General features: G+C 44.4%; 1 protein-coding gene across 1 annotated transcript in view; it reads left to right on the forward strand.

Moving 5' to 3' along the window:
• Positions 1 to 16,635, forward strand: part of ppfia2 (PTPRF interacting protein alpha 2) — a 413,910-nt gene that overhangs the window by 316,618 nt on the left and 80,657 nt on the right. The window contains exons 20-21 of the mRNA XM_067999463.1: positions 3,834 to 3,842; positions 12,347 to 12,428. Coding sequence (XP_067855564.1) covers positions 3,834 to 3,842; positions 12,347 to 12,428 — 91 coding nt within the window. The remainder of the gene's footprint in view (positions 1 to 3,833; positions 3,843 to 12,346; positions 12,429 to 16,635) is intronic.

Raw genomic sequence — 16,635 nt, forward strand, 5'->3', positions numbered from 1 at the left:
GGTGGACAAATGTAAGGACTTGCACAACACCGGGTTATAGTCCAACAGTTTTATTTTAAATCACAAGCTTTCGGAGCTTTCCTCCTTCGTCAGGTGAGAGAAGGGATTCTAAAAACGCATAGCATATATAGTCAGAGAACAATGCCTGGTGATTACAGATAATCTTTCCAACTGCCCCCTATAACACCTCGGCTGGGAGACAATCACAGCAATCAAAGGTGTCGTTGGTGTTCAGACAGGTTAGCCACGGAAAACATTACATCCCAGGATACTGAATACACAATGGGTCAGGTCACAAAGACAGAGAGAGAAAGAGACCCGAAAGGCAGAGAGAGAGAATGTCCAGTTGTATTAAAAACAGATAACTTTTTTTTGTTGGTGGGGTTACATGTAGCATGACATGAACCCAAGATCCCAGTTGAGGCCGTCCTCATGGGTGTGGAACTTGGCTATCAATTTCTGCTCGACGATTTTGCGTTGTCGTGTGTATCGAAGGCCGCCTTGGAGAACGCTTACCCGAAGATCGGAGGCTGAATGTCCTTGACTGCTGAAGTGTTCCCCAACTGGGAGGGAACCCTCCTGTCTGGCGATTGTTGTGCGGTGTCCGTTCATCTGTTGTCGCAGTGTCTGCATGGTCTCGCCAATGTACCATGCTCCGGGGCATCCTTTCCTGCAACGTATAAGGTAGACAATGTTGGCCGAGTCACAGGAGTATGAACCTTGTACCTGGTGGGTGGTGTCCTCTCGTGTGATGGTGGTATCTGTGTCGATGATCTGGCATGTCTTGCAGAGTTTGCCGTGGCAGGGTTGTGTGGTGTCGTGGACGCTGTTCTCCTGAAAGCTGGGTAATTTGCTGCGAACGATGGTCTGTTTGAGGTTAGGTGGCTGTTTGAAGGCAAGTAGTGGAGGCGTGGGGATGGCCTTAGCGAGGTGTTCGTCATCATCGATGACATGTTGAAGGCTGCGAAGAACATGGCGTAGTTTCTCCGCTCCGGGGAAGTACTGGACGACGAAGGGTACTCCGTTGGTTGTGTCCCGTCACTCTACCGCAAGCCCACAGACAACCTCACAATGCTCCACTTTTCCAGCTTCCACCCGAACCATGTCAAAGAGGCCATCCCCTATGGACAGGCCCTGCGAATACACAGGATCTGCTCAGACGAGGAGGAACACGATGGACACCTACAGACGCTGAAAGACGCCCTCGTAAGAACGGGATATGACGCTCGACTCGTCGATCGACAGTTCCGATGGGCCACAGCGAAAAATCGCATAGACCTCCTCAGAAGACAAACATGGGACACAACCAACAGAGTACCCTTCGTCGTCCAGTACTTCCCCAGAGTGGAGAAACTACGCCATGTTCTTCGCAGCCTTCAACATGTCATCGATGACGACGAACACCTCGCTAAGGCCATCCCCACGCCTCCTCTACTTGCCTTCAAACAGCCACCCAACCTCAAACAGACCATCGTTCGCAGCTAATTACCCAGCTTTCAGGAGAACAGCGTCCACGACACCGCACAACCCTGCCACGGCAACCTCTGCAAGACATGCCAGATCATCGACACGGATACCACCATCACACGAGAGGACACCACCCACCAGGTAAATGGTTCATACTCCTGTGACTCGGCCAACATTGTCTACCTCATACGTTGCAGGAAAGGATACCCCGGAGCATGGTACATTGGCGAGATCATGCAGACACTGCGACAATGGATGAACGGACACCGCACAACAATCGCCAGACAGGAGGGTTCCCTCCCAGTCGGGGAACACTTCAGCAGTCAAGGACATTCAGCCTCCGATCTTCGGGTAAGCGTTCTCCAAGGCGGCCTTCGAGACACACGACAACGCAAAATTGTCGAGCAGAAATTGATAGCCAAGTTCCGCACCCATGAGGACGGCCTCAACTGGGATCTTGGGTTCATGTCACGCTACATGTAACCCCACCAACGAAAAAAAGTTATCTGTTTTTAATACAACTGGACATTCTCTCTCTCTCTGCCTTTCGGGTCTCTTTCTCTCTCTGTCTTTGTGACCTGACCTATTGTGTATTCAGTATCCTGGGATGTAATGTTTTCCGTGGCTGACCTGTCTGAACACCAACGACACCTTTGATTGCTGTGATTGTCTCCCAGCCGAGGTGTTATAGGGGGCAGTTGGAAAGATTATCTGTAATCACCAGGCATTGTTCTCTGACTATATATGCTATGCGTTTTTAGAATCCCTTCACTCACCTGACGAAGGAGGAAAGCTCCGAAAGCTTGTGATTTAAAATAAGACCTTTGTGAATACGGAGACAAAATATTCATTGAAAACCCTACCCACATCCTCTGCTTCTACACACAAGTTACCCTTATCATCCCTGATAGGTCCCACCTTTTCCTTAGCTATCCTCTTGTTCTTAAAGTACTGATAAAACATCTTTGGGTTTTCTTTAATGTTACTAGCTAATATTTTTTCTTGCCCTCTCTTTGCTTTCCTTATTTCCTTTTTTACATCACCCCTGTACTTTCTATACTCCTCTAGGCTTTCTGCAGTATTTAGTTTTCTGTAACAGTCATAAGCTTTCTTTTTCTGCTTAATCTTGGCCTGTATACTTCAAGGCAACCAGGGGGCTCTAAATTTGGCAGTGCCACCCTTTTTCTTTGATAATTTTTTCTCAATCTCTCCTGATTTTTATTTCCATTGAAGGCAGAGTGGAAAACGGGACCCAATCTGATCCTGTCAGTTTCCCATGGGGTGGGTTAGGTTAAAATTACCCCCAAGATATGGAGGTTCCATCAATTTTCTCAGTTCTGTTGTTATTTTTTTTTAACTTAACCTAACCATCCTATCTGTTAGAGACCTTTATTTTCCCAAAGAATGGTTGAAACCTTTTACTTACCTGCTTTCTTCAGACTCCCACCATCCATTTTCAGACAGGGGAGCAAGTTTTCCTTTTAAACTGGACTTTAATTGGTTGAAAACTAGCTTCAAAAGTTATTTCTAACCCTAGAAGATTGGCATATTCACATTCCAAATGTGAACAGATCAATATTTTTAATGTTTTATGTGCCAAAATAGACAAAGGCCATCAAGTAAGTTTGTTGGTGGCCCCCAGAGCCAGACCACACCTAGACTAGAAAACTCATTCATGGCACTAGAAAAGTTAAAGCATGTGTCTGAAGCTTGATTTATGCTAAGCTGAAACATTTTGGTCATTTATTTTGTCTAATTGAACATGCTCTTACAGGAAGGCTGTACTTGTACTTTAACTATCTCACAATATTTTTAAGGCCATTTCAGTGTTTTACCAAGTTGTTCCAAATGTCTCTGTCACACATTCATTTCAGATTCACATCAACCATGATAATCTGATATCCAGTAAACTAAGACCTCTACAGATTATTTTTAATTGCCTTTTTACATTTCTCTGAAGAGCCCCTATAAAGCATGTGTGTAAATTGAGTGCTGCTGGCCATGACAGAGAATATCTCCTGAATTTATTAACAAGTGTGTTTTGTGAATTGATAATTCCCCTTTAGAAATCTGTGGAGAAAACAAGTGGAGAAATAAATCTGCTCTCTACTCTGAAAGGGCATTTGAACAGTACTTGTGAAATCATGCAGGTCTACATACATAGTGTAACTGAATAGTGAATTGTTGGGTTCATTAACCTGTTGCTGACTCACAATCATTATCAAATTCTCTATATGTTCAACTGCAGTAAATATTTGGTTTCTATGGCTCAATTCACTTATCCTTATTTTGCTGATTATTGTTCATGTTCACATTTAATATCTGTGTGCTTTTCTTTTCCATTCATCAACTCCATAAATGAAAAGCACATTCGGGTAAGTTTTATTTCTTTGATTGCTATTCCATTTCATCACTATTACTTTTACACTATTTGCCTTATATTGCATACTCCTATCAGTTCATATAGGGACTGTCCCAATCACAGCTTATTAAATTAAAACTTCACTTTCATTCCAATTTTATCTTTATTAATTTACTCTTGTGGAAGATGGTACAATTTATTAAAGTGTCTACATGGTACAAGTTAACTAAGTGAACCACAGTTCCACAACTATCATCATCTGAATAATACACCTAGTCCAATGATGATATTCAAGATACAAAGATTATAAAGTTTCAGACTAAACACTACAGTATTATCATGCAGTAAGTTCTGCATAAAATGAATGGGGGTTAACCTCTGAAAACGGGCGCTGGGATCGCAATTAACCCATGCCCGGTTGTTGAGATGCAGGCAGCACGTAACATTCATACTGCCTGCTGCTTTACATGATTGCTGCATGCAACTAGCACTACCTGCGCTGTTGAGTGGCTGTTCACCAGCAGGGAGCCCAGATATCGCGAGTGGCTAGCACCACTTAAAGGCAGCCTGCACCTCTTAAAGGCTAGTTGCACTGTGGCTGCAGGAACTGGTGGAAGTCAATGGTGAAGTGAATCTGTGCTGCAATATAGTGAAGTATGGTGATGATGGGCTGCTCAAAGTTTGCGGGATTCTTATATTTTCAAAATATAAGATACAGGTCTGAATGGAGTCTGAACAGAGATCAGAAATCGCACACTTCAAACACAGATGCAGGTCCAGTTCTTATGTTTACAAACTGTTGAGTTCTTTCAAAACTTTGAATAAAGGTTGCTCACAACTACATCTCACATTGTCCAATCTGCACGCCAGACCCCGCCAATCTGCCGCCCTGAGTTTGTATCGGGCCTGTGAGAAAGCGTACACCAAGGTTCTCTGATGATGCACTCAACGCCTTGGTGCAAGAGGTGGACAGGAGGAGGGGCATCCTATATCCGCAGTGGGGGGCAAGAGGCTCTCCAGACATATGCTCCTGAGGCAGTGGAAGGCCGTAGGGGACAAGGTCAATGCCAGGTGTATAGCACTACGAACATGGATGCAGTGCAGGAAAAAGTGCAATGATTTGATAGGAGTGGTCAAGGTTCAACTGTCAAGTGGCATATCCTACCAACTGCACCACTAGCTGCAACCACTTCTCCACGTACTGCACCCCCCCATCACCCACCTACCAACAAACTCTTTCAATCAGTACTCAACTCTTCCAATCAGATGCTTCATCTCACCCTGACACATTACCATTGTTGTAAGCCGCACATTCACAACTCACAGCTACCCAACCATGTCAGCCATATCACCCAAACATCTCGCAGGACGCTCACTGACACATGTTCCACTTTCTTGCAGAAGAAGTTGGCGCATAACAGGAGGCAGCAAGTGGCAGTGGCTCCATGGAACATGAATCTGCTGTCCTCTCTCAGAATGACAGCATTCCTGTCCCACCCCTGCCAATCCACCAGTGCCCTTGCTGTTGCCTTTCAGCTAGTCAGCCCACTCCCTTTAGAGTATTGAATCTTTATTATAGGAAGATAGGAACAGGAGTAGGACATTTAGCCCCTCGAGCCTGTTCCATCTTTCAGTGAGATCATGGCTGATCTGTGACCTAACTCCACATACCCGCCTTAGCCCTATATTCCTTAATACCTTTGGTTAACAAAAATCTATCAATTTCAGATTTAAAATTAATAGTTGAGCTAGCATCAACTGCTGTTTGTGGGAGTTCCAAACTTCTACCACCTTTTGTGTGTAGAAGTGTTTCCTAACTTCACTCCTGCAAGTCCTGACTCTAATTTTTAGGCCATGTCCCCTGGTCCTAGTATTCAAGTATAGGAGACCTCCAAAAACAGGTACAAATGCATCAGCAACCAGAAGCGATAATCCAGTAATGAACTTGTAATTCCTGCAGGATCTCTTTAAGTAGCACTGATTGGGGGGTGGGGGGTCCTCCATGCTATTTAAGACCTGTTCAGCTGTGCGAGGTTAAGACATGCGTTGGCTAGAGTGTGGAGTTCCAAAATCGCATGTGTCCCTTTAAATCAGCATTGCACACTGATCTACTACATAATCTCCCTACTGTACATGCTGCCAGAGTTCGTTCAGTGCGCATGCACTAACGCCTTTACCAATATGGCGTCCTGCGTACATCACGCCAGAAGTGTGTGCGTGCATTTCTGATGCCATTTTCAGTGCTTAGGAGTCCATGTTGTGCCTACATAACGGGCGCTACATGGCCCAATTTAGCCCTCAATATGTTTAATATACAAAATAATTTTATGGTCGGTGATGACACACAAAGAAACCTTTAAAGATCCCTTACAGGTTTGTGTCTAATGTACAATGAATCATTTATAAAAATGATAGGCTGCTGACATAATAAGAATGGGGAAAGGGTTCCATTGTAGTGCATTTTGGACACTGCTTTTTGGAGATAGTTTGAAATCCATTCACACAATACATTCCCTCGATACTTGGAAGTAACAAGAACAATGTTTTATGCACACAAGCAACATGACACTAGTCAGTTTGCAGTGGGTACAATGCAATTCTCAATTTGGCCTACTGAATTTTTAAAGGTAAAGATTGAGAATTTGGAGGAACTCTCCTAAAATATGTTCCTATGTGGCCGAACCAGTGTTTTATAAATGTTCAACGTGACTTCCTTGCTTTTGTACTCTATGCCTCTATTTATAAAGCCCAGGATCCCGTATGCTTTTTTAACTGCTTTGTCAACCTGTCCTGCCACCTTCAAAGATTTGTGCACATATACCCCCAGGTCCCTCTGTTCCTGCACACCCTCATCGTAGTAGCAAAGTAGAATTTTTTTGTCGAAACTATGCACAATAATCATACACTTCTTAGGCCTGATCAATCATTGTCTTTTTCAGTGAAATTGCAATTGATGTAGCAGATACTCACCCATACCTTAAGTAGCAAGATCAGCTATACCCAACTCCCTCTGACAATCTGCTAACCAAGTCACCAGCCATCTTGTCACATTATATAGGTAGCTTGTCAACCATAATAAACTGACCAGCCCCCAGGAATCATGCAGTCTTTACAAGTTTCCCACCTGCATTCTGCCAGGCATATCTTTTACCATGATTTTATATTTCCACATGAATGGCAGAATTCCTGTTTCATGTGGAACGATAAGTGTCTAAAACAGTTAGGATAAAACAGTCAAGAAATGTGATTGGCAGAATTCCTGTATCACATTTCTTGACTGTTTTATCCTAACTGATTCATTAAAAATAAAGCTTCCATCTGTGATTTCCAAGTAACATACACAATCCAGATATAATTGTTAAGTGACCATATTTAATGCAGTGTACAAGACAAAAGTGTTAGGGAAAAGCCCAAACTGTAACAAAGTGTTACCTGCATCTAGCACCATACCCGGAAGTGATGAAACTGAGTCGATGAGGCCAGCAAAATTCAAATGGTATATAAAATGTAAAAGTGTTTAGCTGATAACACAGAAAGCAAATGAACACACAATAATTGTACAGTACCACTACAATATAACCCTAGCTATAAACAAATGTTACAAGAAAGGGAGGCATCCCAAATTATACAGATCTGCCTGAAAAAACACACTGCATAATGCAAACATACTTCAATGATTGTAATTACGAGTTTCAATTACGTAATTATTCTATAATTCAAAAAATGGGTGAATTGGCAGAAATATTCAACATTAGCAGCTATGGTCACATGGACCCAATGCAAACATAAGCTTCCCACATTTTTGTTTGCTCTTAGAAAATCATATATGCATTTATAAAGAATGAGTGTTATTATTTCATTACACGTAATACACAAATAAATTCTTCGCCTAACATCCTCCAGCTAAGTATCATCTTCGGCCCCTTCCACAAACTCCACTGCCTCACCGCCGACTCCAACGACTTCCCAGGCTGAACCAGACTGTTTCCAACTTCAACCTTTGGTTCAATCCTGAACTGACTTTTTGACCCCATATCCTCTCCATCACAGAGATTCCCTTCTCCGTAACATTGCTCACCTTCATCTCCAACCTTAACCCATCTGCCACTGAATCCCTCATGCATATCTTTGTTACTTTTGGACTCAATTACTACAGTGTTTTCTTTGCTGATCCCCCCCTCCCCCCACAATCCTCCACCTTTCATTCACTCCAGCTCATCCAAAACTATATTGCTCATATCCTATTGAACTCCGTGTCTCGCTCACACATCACCCCCATACTCACTCATCTACATTAGCTCCCAGCACTTCAGTACCTCAAATTTAATATTCTTGTCCTTGCATTTAAATTCCTCTGCAGCCATGTCCTCATTCCCATCTTTGTAAGCTCCTCCAACATACAGTCACCTCCCAAACTCTCTGTTCTTCTAACTCCGACTGCTTATGCATCCATCCCATTTCCACCCACCATGGTGGACCTGCCATGAGGCACCTAGGTCCCATTCTCTGGAACTGCTTGCCTAAACCACTCTGCCTGTCCACCTGCATCTCTTCTTTTAAAACCCTCCTTAAAACCTGCCTCTGACCAAGCTTTTGGTCACCCCTCCTAATCTCTCTCTCTTTGATTTGGCATCTGTTACCCTGGTGCCTCTGTAAAGCATAATAGCACATTTTTCTACCTTAAAGGCACTATATAACTATTGTTGCTGCAGCGTTTTTGAAAAAAAAAATGCCGCCAGTGAGCTGCAGATGCCAAATGGGTAGGCAGGTAATCATCCGGCTATTTAGCGGAACCAGCTGTTAGGTTGGGTCTGGAGGTGATAGGCAATCTCAGCTGGGGCCTCAGATGCAATGGCAGTAGGCCGGAGTTGTTTTGTATGTCCGGGAGAAGCACTCCTGCTTCTCCTGGGCCGACAAAAATAAAAATTAAGAATTTCTTCAGCCATTTTTTGATCCACTTCTAGTGGTCCCTTTAAAGGTCAGTGGTTTGGCCGCTCAATACCTGGTGCAACTGAGTGGAGTGTGCACGGCACAAGTTTGCAATCAGGACTACAAGCAGGGTAGCATTCCGATTTTCATATTTAAATGACAGTACACCTGTTTCAGGCAGGCTGGTCAATTGCCCATTTACAGGCCTGACTGAATATCACATCAAGTAGACCTTGGGTGTCAATTGGGCAGTTGAGTTACCCCACCCCCTCGATTTATCTGCTGGCTACCCATTTATTAGGTGCAAAATGGGTGGATGTGAGTTGAATTTCTCCCCCAGAAAGTTTTCTGTATGTTATTTCATACAGTTTTGGAATAGCTAAAGTTAAAATGGAAGCTATCTTTCTTTACCAATTTCAAAATGGACACTGAGATGCATTGTATAAAAGACCAGACCAAGTTAATTGTGGAAATAAGTTAAGGTACAGAGGTTTTGTTCTCCATGCTAATTAAGTTGTACATAGCAAAGGCATTAATACATGATTAAAACTCAGACAATGAGTACCTGCTCATTAGCATTCTGTGCAATAATTCCTATCATTGCATCTTTAATCCCAGATGATTGACAGATAAGTACATGACCATTTTCCCATAGTCTCTAATTCTGACAAGAAAAGAAAGAGAACTTACATTTATACAGTGTCTTATCATAACTCTCAGGACTTCCCAAAGTACTTCACGTACAACAATTGCTTCCAAAGTGCAATCCTTGCTGTTGTGCAGGTGAACAGTTTTGTGTTAGCATTCCGAACTTCATGGATGAACTAAGAATTACATTGTTCACATACAACACCAAACTTTGAAGGTTTTCTGAGACAAATATGATTGTTTCATCCAAAAGTCTTACAGCTTACCATTACATTCTAAAAAGGATAGTTTAACATATATTAGACTGATTCTAATTTTATTGTTTTAGGTCTGTTCTGATTCAGAATATTGCTGTATTATTTGGTTTCTCTATTAATTTATAAATATATCTGATGAATAGTTCTAGCCTATACACATTGGTCTCTAGGTGTGATATTCTATGCATTTGAGGAGAGATAGGAGAACATGATGGACCTCCCACATGATCTCCAGTGACCTAATGAGGAGTTAATTATTAAACCTGTGCTAGCTAACCCATATATGGCAAGTATAAAGATGCATATTTAGGATCACAAGAAACTTGGTCTGCTTATGGAAATTGTCTTTTAGCCTTGAACGCAAGACTTTTTTTTTATTCGTTCATGGGATGTGGGCGTCACTGGCGAAGCCAGCATTTATTGCCCATCCCTAATTGCCCTTGAGAAGGTGGTGGTGAGCCGCCTTCTTGAACCGCTGCAGTCTGTGTGGTGAAGGTTCTCCCACAATGCTTTTAGGAAGGGAATTCCAGGATTTTGACCCAGTGATGATGAAAGAACGGCGATATATTTCCAAGTTGGGATGGTGTATGACTTGGAAGGTAACGTGCAGGTGATGTTTTTCCCATGTGCCTGCTGCTCTTGTCCTTCTAGGTGGTAGAGGTCGCGGGTTTGGGAGGTGCTGTCGAAGAAGCCTTGGTGAGTTGCTGCAGTGCATCCTGTGGATGGTACACACTGCAGCCACTGTGCGCCGGTGGTGAAGGGAGTGAATGTTTAGGATGGTGGATGGGGTGCCAATTAAGCGGGCTGCTTTGTCCTGGATGGTGTCGAGCTTCTTGAGTGTTGTTGGAGCTGCACTCATCCAGGCAAGTGGAGAGTATTCCATCACACTCCTGACTTGTGCCTTGTAGATGGTGGAAAGTCTTTGGGGAGTCAGGAAGTGAGTCACTCGCTGCAGAATACCCAACCTCTGACCTGCTCTTGTAGCCACAGTATTTATATGGCTGGCCCAGTTAAGTTTCTGGTCAATGGTGACCCCCAGGATGTTGATGGTGGGGGATTCGGCGATGGTAATGTCGTTGAATGTCAAGGGGAGGTGAATAGACTCTCTCTTGTTGGAGATGGTCATTGCCTGGCACTTGTCTGGTGCGAATGTTACTTGCCACTCATGAGCCCAAGCCTGGATGTTGTCCAGGTCTTGCTGCATGCGGGCTCGGACTGCTTCATTATCTGAGGGGTTGCGAGTGGAACTTAACACTGTGCAATCATCAGTGAACATCCCCATTTCTGAACTTACGATGGAGGAAAAGTCATTGATGAAGCAGCTGAAGATGGTTGGGCCTAGGACACTGCCCTGAGGAACTCCTGCAGCAATGTCACCTACAACAATTGCTTCCAAAGTGCAATCCTTGCTGTTATGCAGGTGAACAGTTTTGTGTTAGCAATCTGAACTTCATGGATGAACTAAGAATTACATTGTTCACATACGACACCATACACAATACTGGGGAAAAGCATAAACTGTAACAAAGCATTACCTCCATCTAGCACCATAGCCAGGAAGTGATGAAACTGAGTCGATGAGGCCAGCAAAATTCAAATGGTAGCCAAGATTAAAGTCTAGATTTTCTGAATAGTATTATTTTAACATCGTCTCTAACTCAATAAAAGTAAATGGGTTATTGCTGACATTAAAAAGACAAAAATCAGAACATTGAAGCATAAGAGTTAAACTTACAATGCTTTATTTGGGAGTCCAGCACTTTGCACGTGGGAAGATTAAATATTTTCATTGTGTGTGATTGATTTGTGGAAAATATTTTTACAAATAATTCCTGTGTTCTCGAAACTTAAATTATATTGCCATAAGATAACATGTATACATGTATAATTATAAGTACTATAATGACACATTAATCATATTGGCCTTGCAGTGGCATTCACTTGAGACATCAGTTTGAGTCAGTTGATAACACTCTTATCTCTGAGACAGAACGTTTTGGTTTCCAGCCCCACTTTTGCACATAATCTACGTGACTTCAGTGCAATAAAAAGGTGCGTTAATGGAGATGCCTTCTTTTGGATGAGGCTTTAAAACAAGACATCTACCCGTTCAGGTGGGTGTACGAGATCTGGTGGCACTATTTAAGGAAGAGCAAAGAGTTCTTCCAGTGTCCTGGCCAACAATTGTCCCTCAACCAACACCATCAAGAGCAGATTAGTCATTCATTTCATTTGCTGTTTGTGGGACATCGTTATGCACAAATAGGATGTCATTTTTGCCAAAATCATAATGGTGACTACACTTCAAGAAGTAATTCAATGGCCACAAATCACTTTGGGTTGTCCTGAAACATGAAACATGCTATTTAAACACAAAGGCGGTGAAATTAGTCTTCGGCAGTAATGCAAAATGAATAATAGTGAATCGGCAGCCGCTTTTACACCCTGCCCAATTTTTTTTCCCATGGAAAAGAAAATCGGATGGATTATAAAACAGGCTGCCAATTTGCTATTGCCTGTTTTGTGCTATTGCCGAAGACCAATTTCACCCTCAAAGTCTTTCTATCTTTTGCATGAATATAGGGGTGATTTGAGAATTATGCCTATGTGGGGCAACGAAGAGGAGCCAAGTATAAGGCAATGCCAATTTCAAAATATCTGTATGATTTGGTGTTCTTTACAGGCATGAACTGTTAGAAGAAGCCCGGAGAAAAGGTTTGCCATTTGCACAGTGGGATGGACCAACAGTAGTCGCATGGCTTGAGGTAGAACTGCATTTTTAACCCTTTCACTTCTGAATGAATACAAACAGTACGCTAACCAATGAATTGGCAAATCTATATGAACAAATAAGTGGCATTTATAGTTGGCTGAACAATAACTCAAAGAAAAAAACTTCACATAGTAGATTTACTTTTCATTATTCAAGTTTATTGACACTATAGGGGTAGTTTTATGAATTTGCATCCCTAACAATAAGCGTTGCCTGCCAGGAGCACAAATTCAGGATTTGTTTGAATGCCCCCCTAATTGTATGTCCATTAGTGGAAAATCACAGGGGGGCAGGCACCCAAATTCTCAATATGCGCTCCCAGCTGGTAAAGCTCCATACCGGAAATGCAAATTCGTAAAATTATCCCTACACATCATTACAATGGGAGACCGACTTCAAAAATATTTGAATTCAAAATGAGTCTACTATTTTATAATTTCTTTCAATTATTTTACCTTTCTTAAACTTTGTCTTCTGGTAACATGATGATGTTTATCACCCTATAGGATCTTCATTTCATTGTTTAACTCATTAATTTTTGAATGCCTCTTAAAACAGACATTAAAATGCAAAGCAATATAGTTCCATAACAGTGTGGCCAGTTTTTACTAGCCCTTTTAATAATATCATATACATTAAGCACATTTGTAAACATACGGCTTTGATTACCAAATGTTGTTGAGGTTTTTAATTGTGATTTTTAACACTAAGCAATTGATTGAGCTGATTTACTTCTTGAATGTGATTTTTCTCCTCTCTTCTACCACCCTCCCCCCTCCACCCCCCACCACTGCACCTATTTGCTAGTCAGGTGGAGTGCACTCAAAGGGTATTTCTGGGTTCAGGCACTCTCCCAGCATAACCCACCACCTGTAGGTTCTTGCATCTGCAAATGAGGGTGCAAAACCTCTTAGGTCTTCAGCAGTGGTAATGGCCATGACCTCCAGGCCAAAAGATGGTGTCCAGTACCTATAAAGAAAAGATACTTATCTTTTTTCTGGCTCCTACCCCTCTTATACCCTCTTACCAGAGAGAGACTGGGTACACGAACTACGGCCGACTCTAGACATCTGCCTGGCATTGAGGAACGAAAATAAGGCAGGAAAGCTGATTGCCCTCCCTCTCACCTCATTTGCATAGCTGCACCTTCTTGGAGTGTAATTTCTCTGCTCTCCCTTCAGGGCATCTTTTGGAAAAACCCTAGACACCATAAAGGAGGCAGAGACCCACCATAATGACTTGTATATCTACCGCATCCGTTCTTTTCTGTTATTAAACTTGTTAAGACTTGTGTATAACAGGACAATTCTTTCAATGACCATGTTTCTTTTTCTAAACGCTTGAAGTTGATAGTTAAAAATTCAAACAAGTTAAGAGTGGATTTGTATAACGATGCAAGAATTATCTAATGCATCTATGCGGCCATGTTCCTGGCATATATAAATGACCTGGAATCACAATCTCAATGCAAGGTAGTTACATTTCAGTTGACACCAAGCTATGAGAGACTGAGGAGGCAGGCAAGATCTTACAATGAGAGCTCAACAGAATTTCCAGCTGCACTGATCATGGCAAATTAGGTACAATTAGGATAGATGCAAAGTACCGTATATCGGAAGTAAAAATAGGAGCCATGTGTATTCCATGGGTGGGCTAGTACTTGCTAAGGGGGAAGTTGAAAGGCACCTGGGTTGTTAGCTGTCACGTCATTCACCATGTCTAAGCGTGACACAGCAGTAAATGAAGTCAATAGGATGCTGGATTATATTTGCCAAATCAGCTGATTGCAAATCACCAGAGGTATTGCTGAAGATGTATAATCACACCCCCGGTCGTGTGCGTTTGTGGCGGGGGGGCTGCAAAAATCGGGGATTCCCGGGGGAGTCTGGAGCCCGGCTCCAACTCGCCCACTTCCGGGTTCCCCAGTGACGCGCTGACATGCGCGCGCAGCCCCCACATGCGGGACTCCCGCCAGCAATTAAAGCCGGCGGGGTGCCACTTAAAGTACTTAAACAGGTACTTCAGGTCGTTTACAGACCTGATTGACCTGATATTTTAGGAGGGCTGGGATTTTGAAATGAACTGAGATTGTCTACCGTACTGGGGGAAACACTCCCAATTCAAATGGACGTGTTGCAGCCATTAGCCTGTGGCAGCTGCAAAGGTCCATTTGACAGGTGGGGTGGGGGTGGGGAGACCCTCACTCATTGCAGGAGGCCACTCTGTCACTTCAGACAAAGTTTGGCCTCCACCACCCTCCTCCTAACAATTAAATTCACAAACTTGCACACTTATCCCGGTGCCCAGACACATTTACCTACCTTGTGGACTCCATCATATGTACATCTTCCGGATGGGGGCCGCCATAGCTGCAGTCATGACCTCCTCGGAGGGTGAACGGCATCACCAGCCTCACTGGCCACGCCGTCCACCTCTGACACGTGGAGCTCCACAACACAGTGCTGTGACACATCCACCTGCACAGCAGGAGGGAGGACAACCACAGAGAGAGATGCGTCGCAGAGGGCACTACCCTCGCCACAGGGTCTACAAACCAAGGTTCAGCTTCCTGGACCTCTCTGAGCAGCAGTGCACATGGAGGCTCAGAGTCACTCAACATGTAGTCGTAGACATCTGCCGCCTCCTTCATGCTGAGCTGCTCCCGGCTGGCCCGAGCACCATCTTCTTACCTGTTGCTGTCAAAGTCACCACTGCCCTCAACAACTTCTCCTCCGCATCCTTCCAGGGTGCCACCGGGGACGTCGCCGACGTCTCTCAGTCGTCTGCACAAAAGAGCCCTGCAAATACACCTACACCCACTCTGCAGTGACACAATGGGTGGCATCAAGTGTGCGTGTTCATGGTGAACCCCATGAAAGGGACCTATTCCACAAGCCAGTCGAGAATGGGCAAGACGTGGCAGTAGTGGTGATAATAATATTTATTGTGCATGTGGCAGAAAAGAAATATAAATAAAAAACATGACAAATCGTCAGACACCTTTGTGCATTCCCTTTGTGCTCACAAAACCTTTGCCTTGCGTTTCCAGGAACCCCTACATGGTGCTACCTCTGTGGCTTCAGCAGAGGTAGTGGCAGGTTGCTCTTGTCCATGCTCTGACCGATTAGATGCTTTGGGCCGACGCCCTCTGGGTTTCGGTGCCCGTGAGGGCCCCTTCAAAGACTGCTCCACCTGCACCTGTGCAGGGGCAGACTCAGTCACCTGGAGAGGGGGCAGCATTGCGGGTACTGGTTGAGAGGGGGGCAACAGGTGAGACGTGGGAGCACTTTGAGTGGCGTCCCCACTTCCATGTCCCCTTTCACCATCAGCCCTCTCGTGGCCCAGGCCCACATCCCTCCTTCCACCCTGCTGGACAGCAGTTTGGAGGGCTTGTGTGAGGCCTTGGAAGGCCACTTGTAAAGTATCTGTCAGCCTGTTTAAGGCGGCAGAATGTTGCTCACTGTGAATCCGAACGGCCATTGTCAGGGCCTGAATGGACTCATTGTTGAGCCGTGCTTGACGCTCGAGGGAGGCTAGCCTTTCCTCCATCGCAGATATTCCCGCACCTACCCGCGACAGAGATGCCTTCACATCCCTGCGGCACTATCTCAGAGATACCCTCCTGTACCTGTGTCACCATTCCCCTCATGCAGGAGTTGGACTCCTCCATCCTCTGCGCGATTGTGGAGAGTGCGCATGGCACCTATTCCAGCACCTCGGCAATGTGCTGCTGCCCCTCGACGACTCTCCTTTTCACGGCTGGCCCCCAGGGTTCAGCATCTGGGTCAAGCTGAGCAGAGCCTGAAGAAGAGTGCTCCCACCGACGCGGACTCTCCACGGCTGCCCCTGCCACCAGTGTCTGCTCGTGCTCACATGTGCATGGTAACTCACCATGTGCAAGCCCAACTAAGTGAGGACGGGGACCCATCGAGGTGTGTGTATCTGTGTTGGTGGATGCATGGCTCAGATGTGACGATGGACCCTCAGAGGCCGGCAGGTCCTCTGAGGAATCGCCCTCCACGGTCACGGCGCTCGCCGATGGGCCTGCAAGGGAACAGAAAGCAATATTAGGCATGTGGACAGATGTTGAGGTGCTGCAGATGTCAAGTGATGCTAAGATCATTCGCTATCATGAGTGCTAAGTGTTAGCTTTCTGTCACCGGCATCCGCCACGGACAGGCACTCCAGCGTGCGGCTGA

This window comes from Heptranchias perlo, chromosome 18, assembly GCF_035084215.1.
Source record: "Heptranchias perlo isolate sHepPer1 chromosome 18, sHepPer1.hap1, whole genome shotgun sequence".
NCBI lineage: Eukaryota > Metazoa > Chordata > Chondrichthyes > Hexanchiformes > Hexanchidae > Heptranchias > Heptranchias perlo.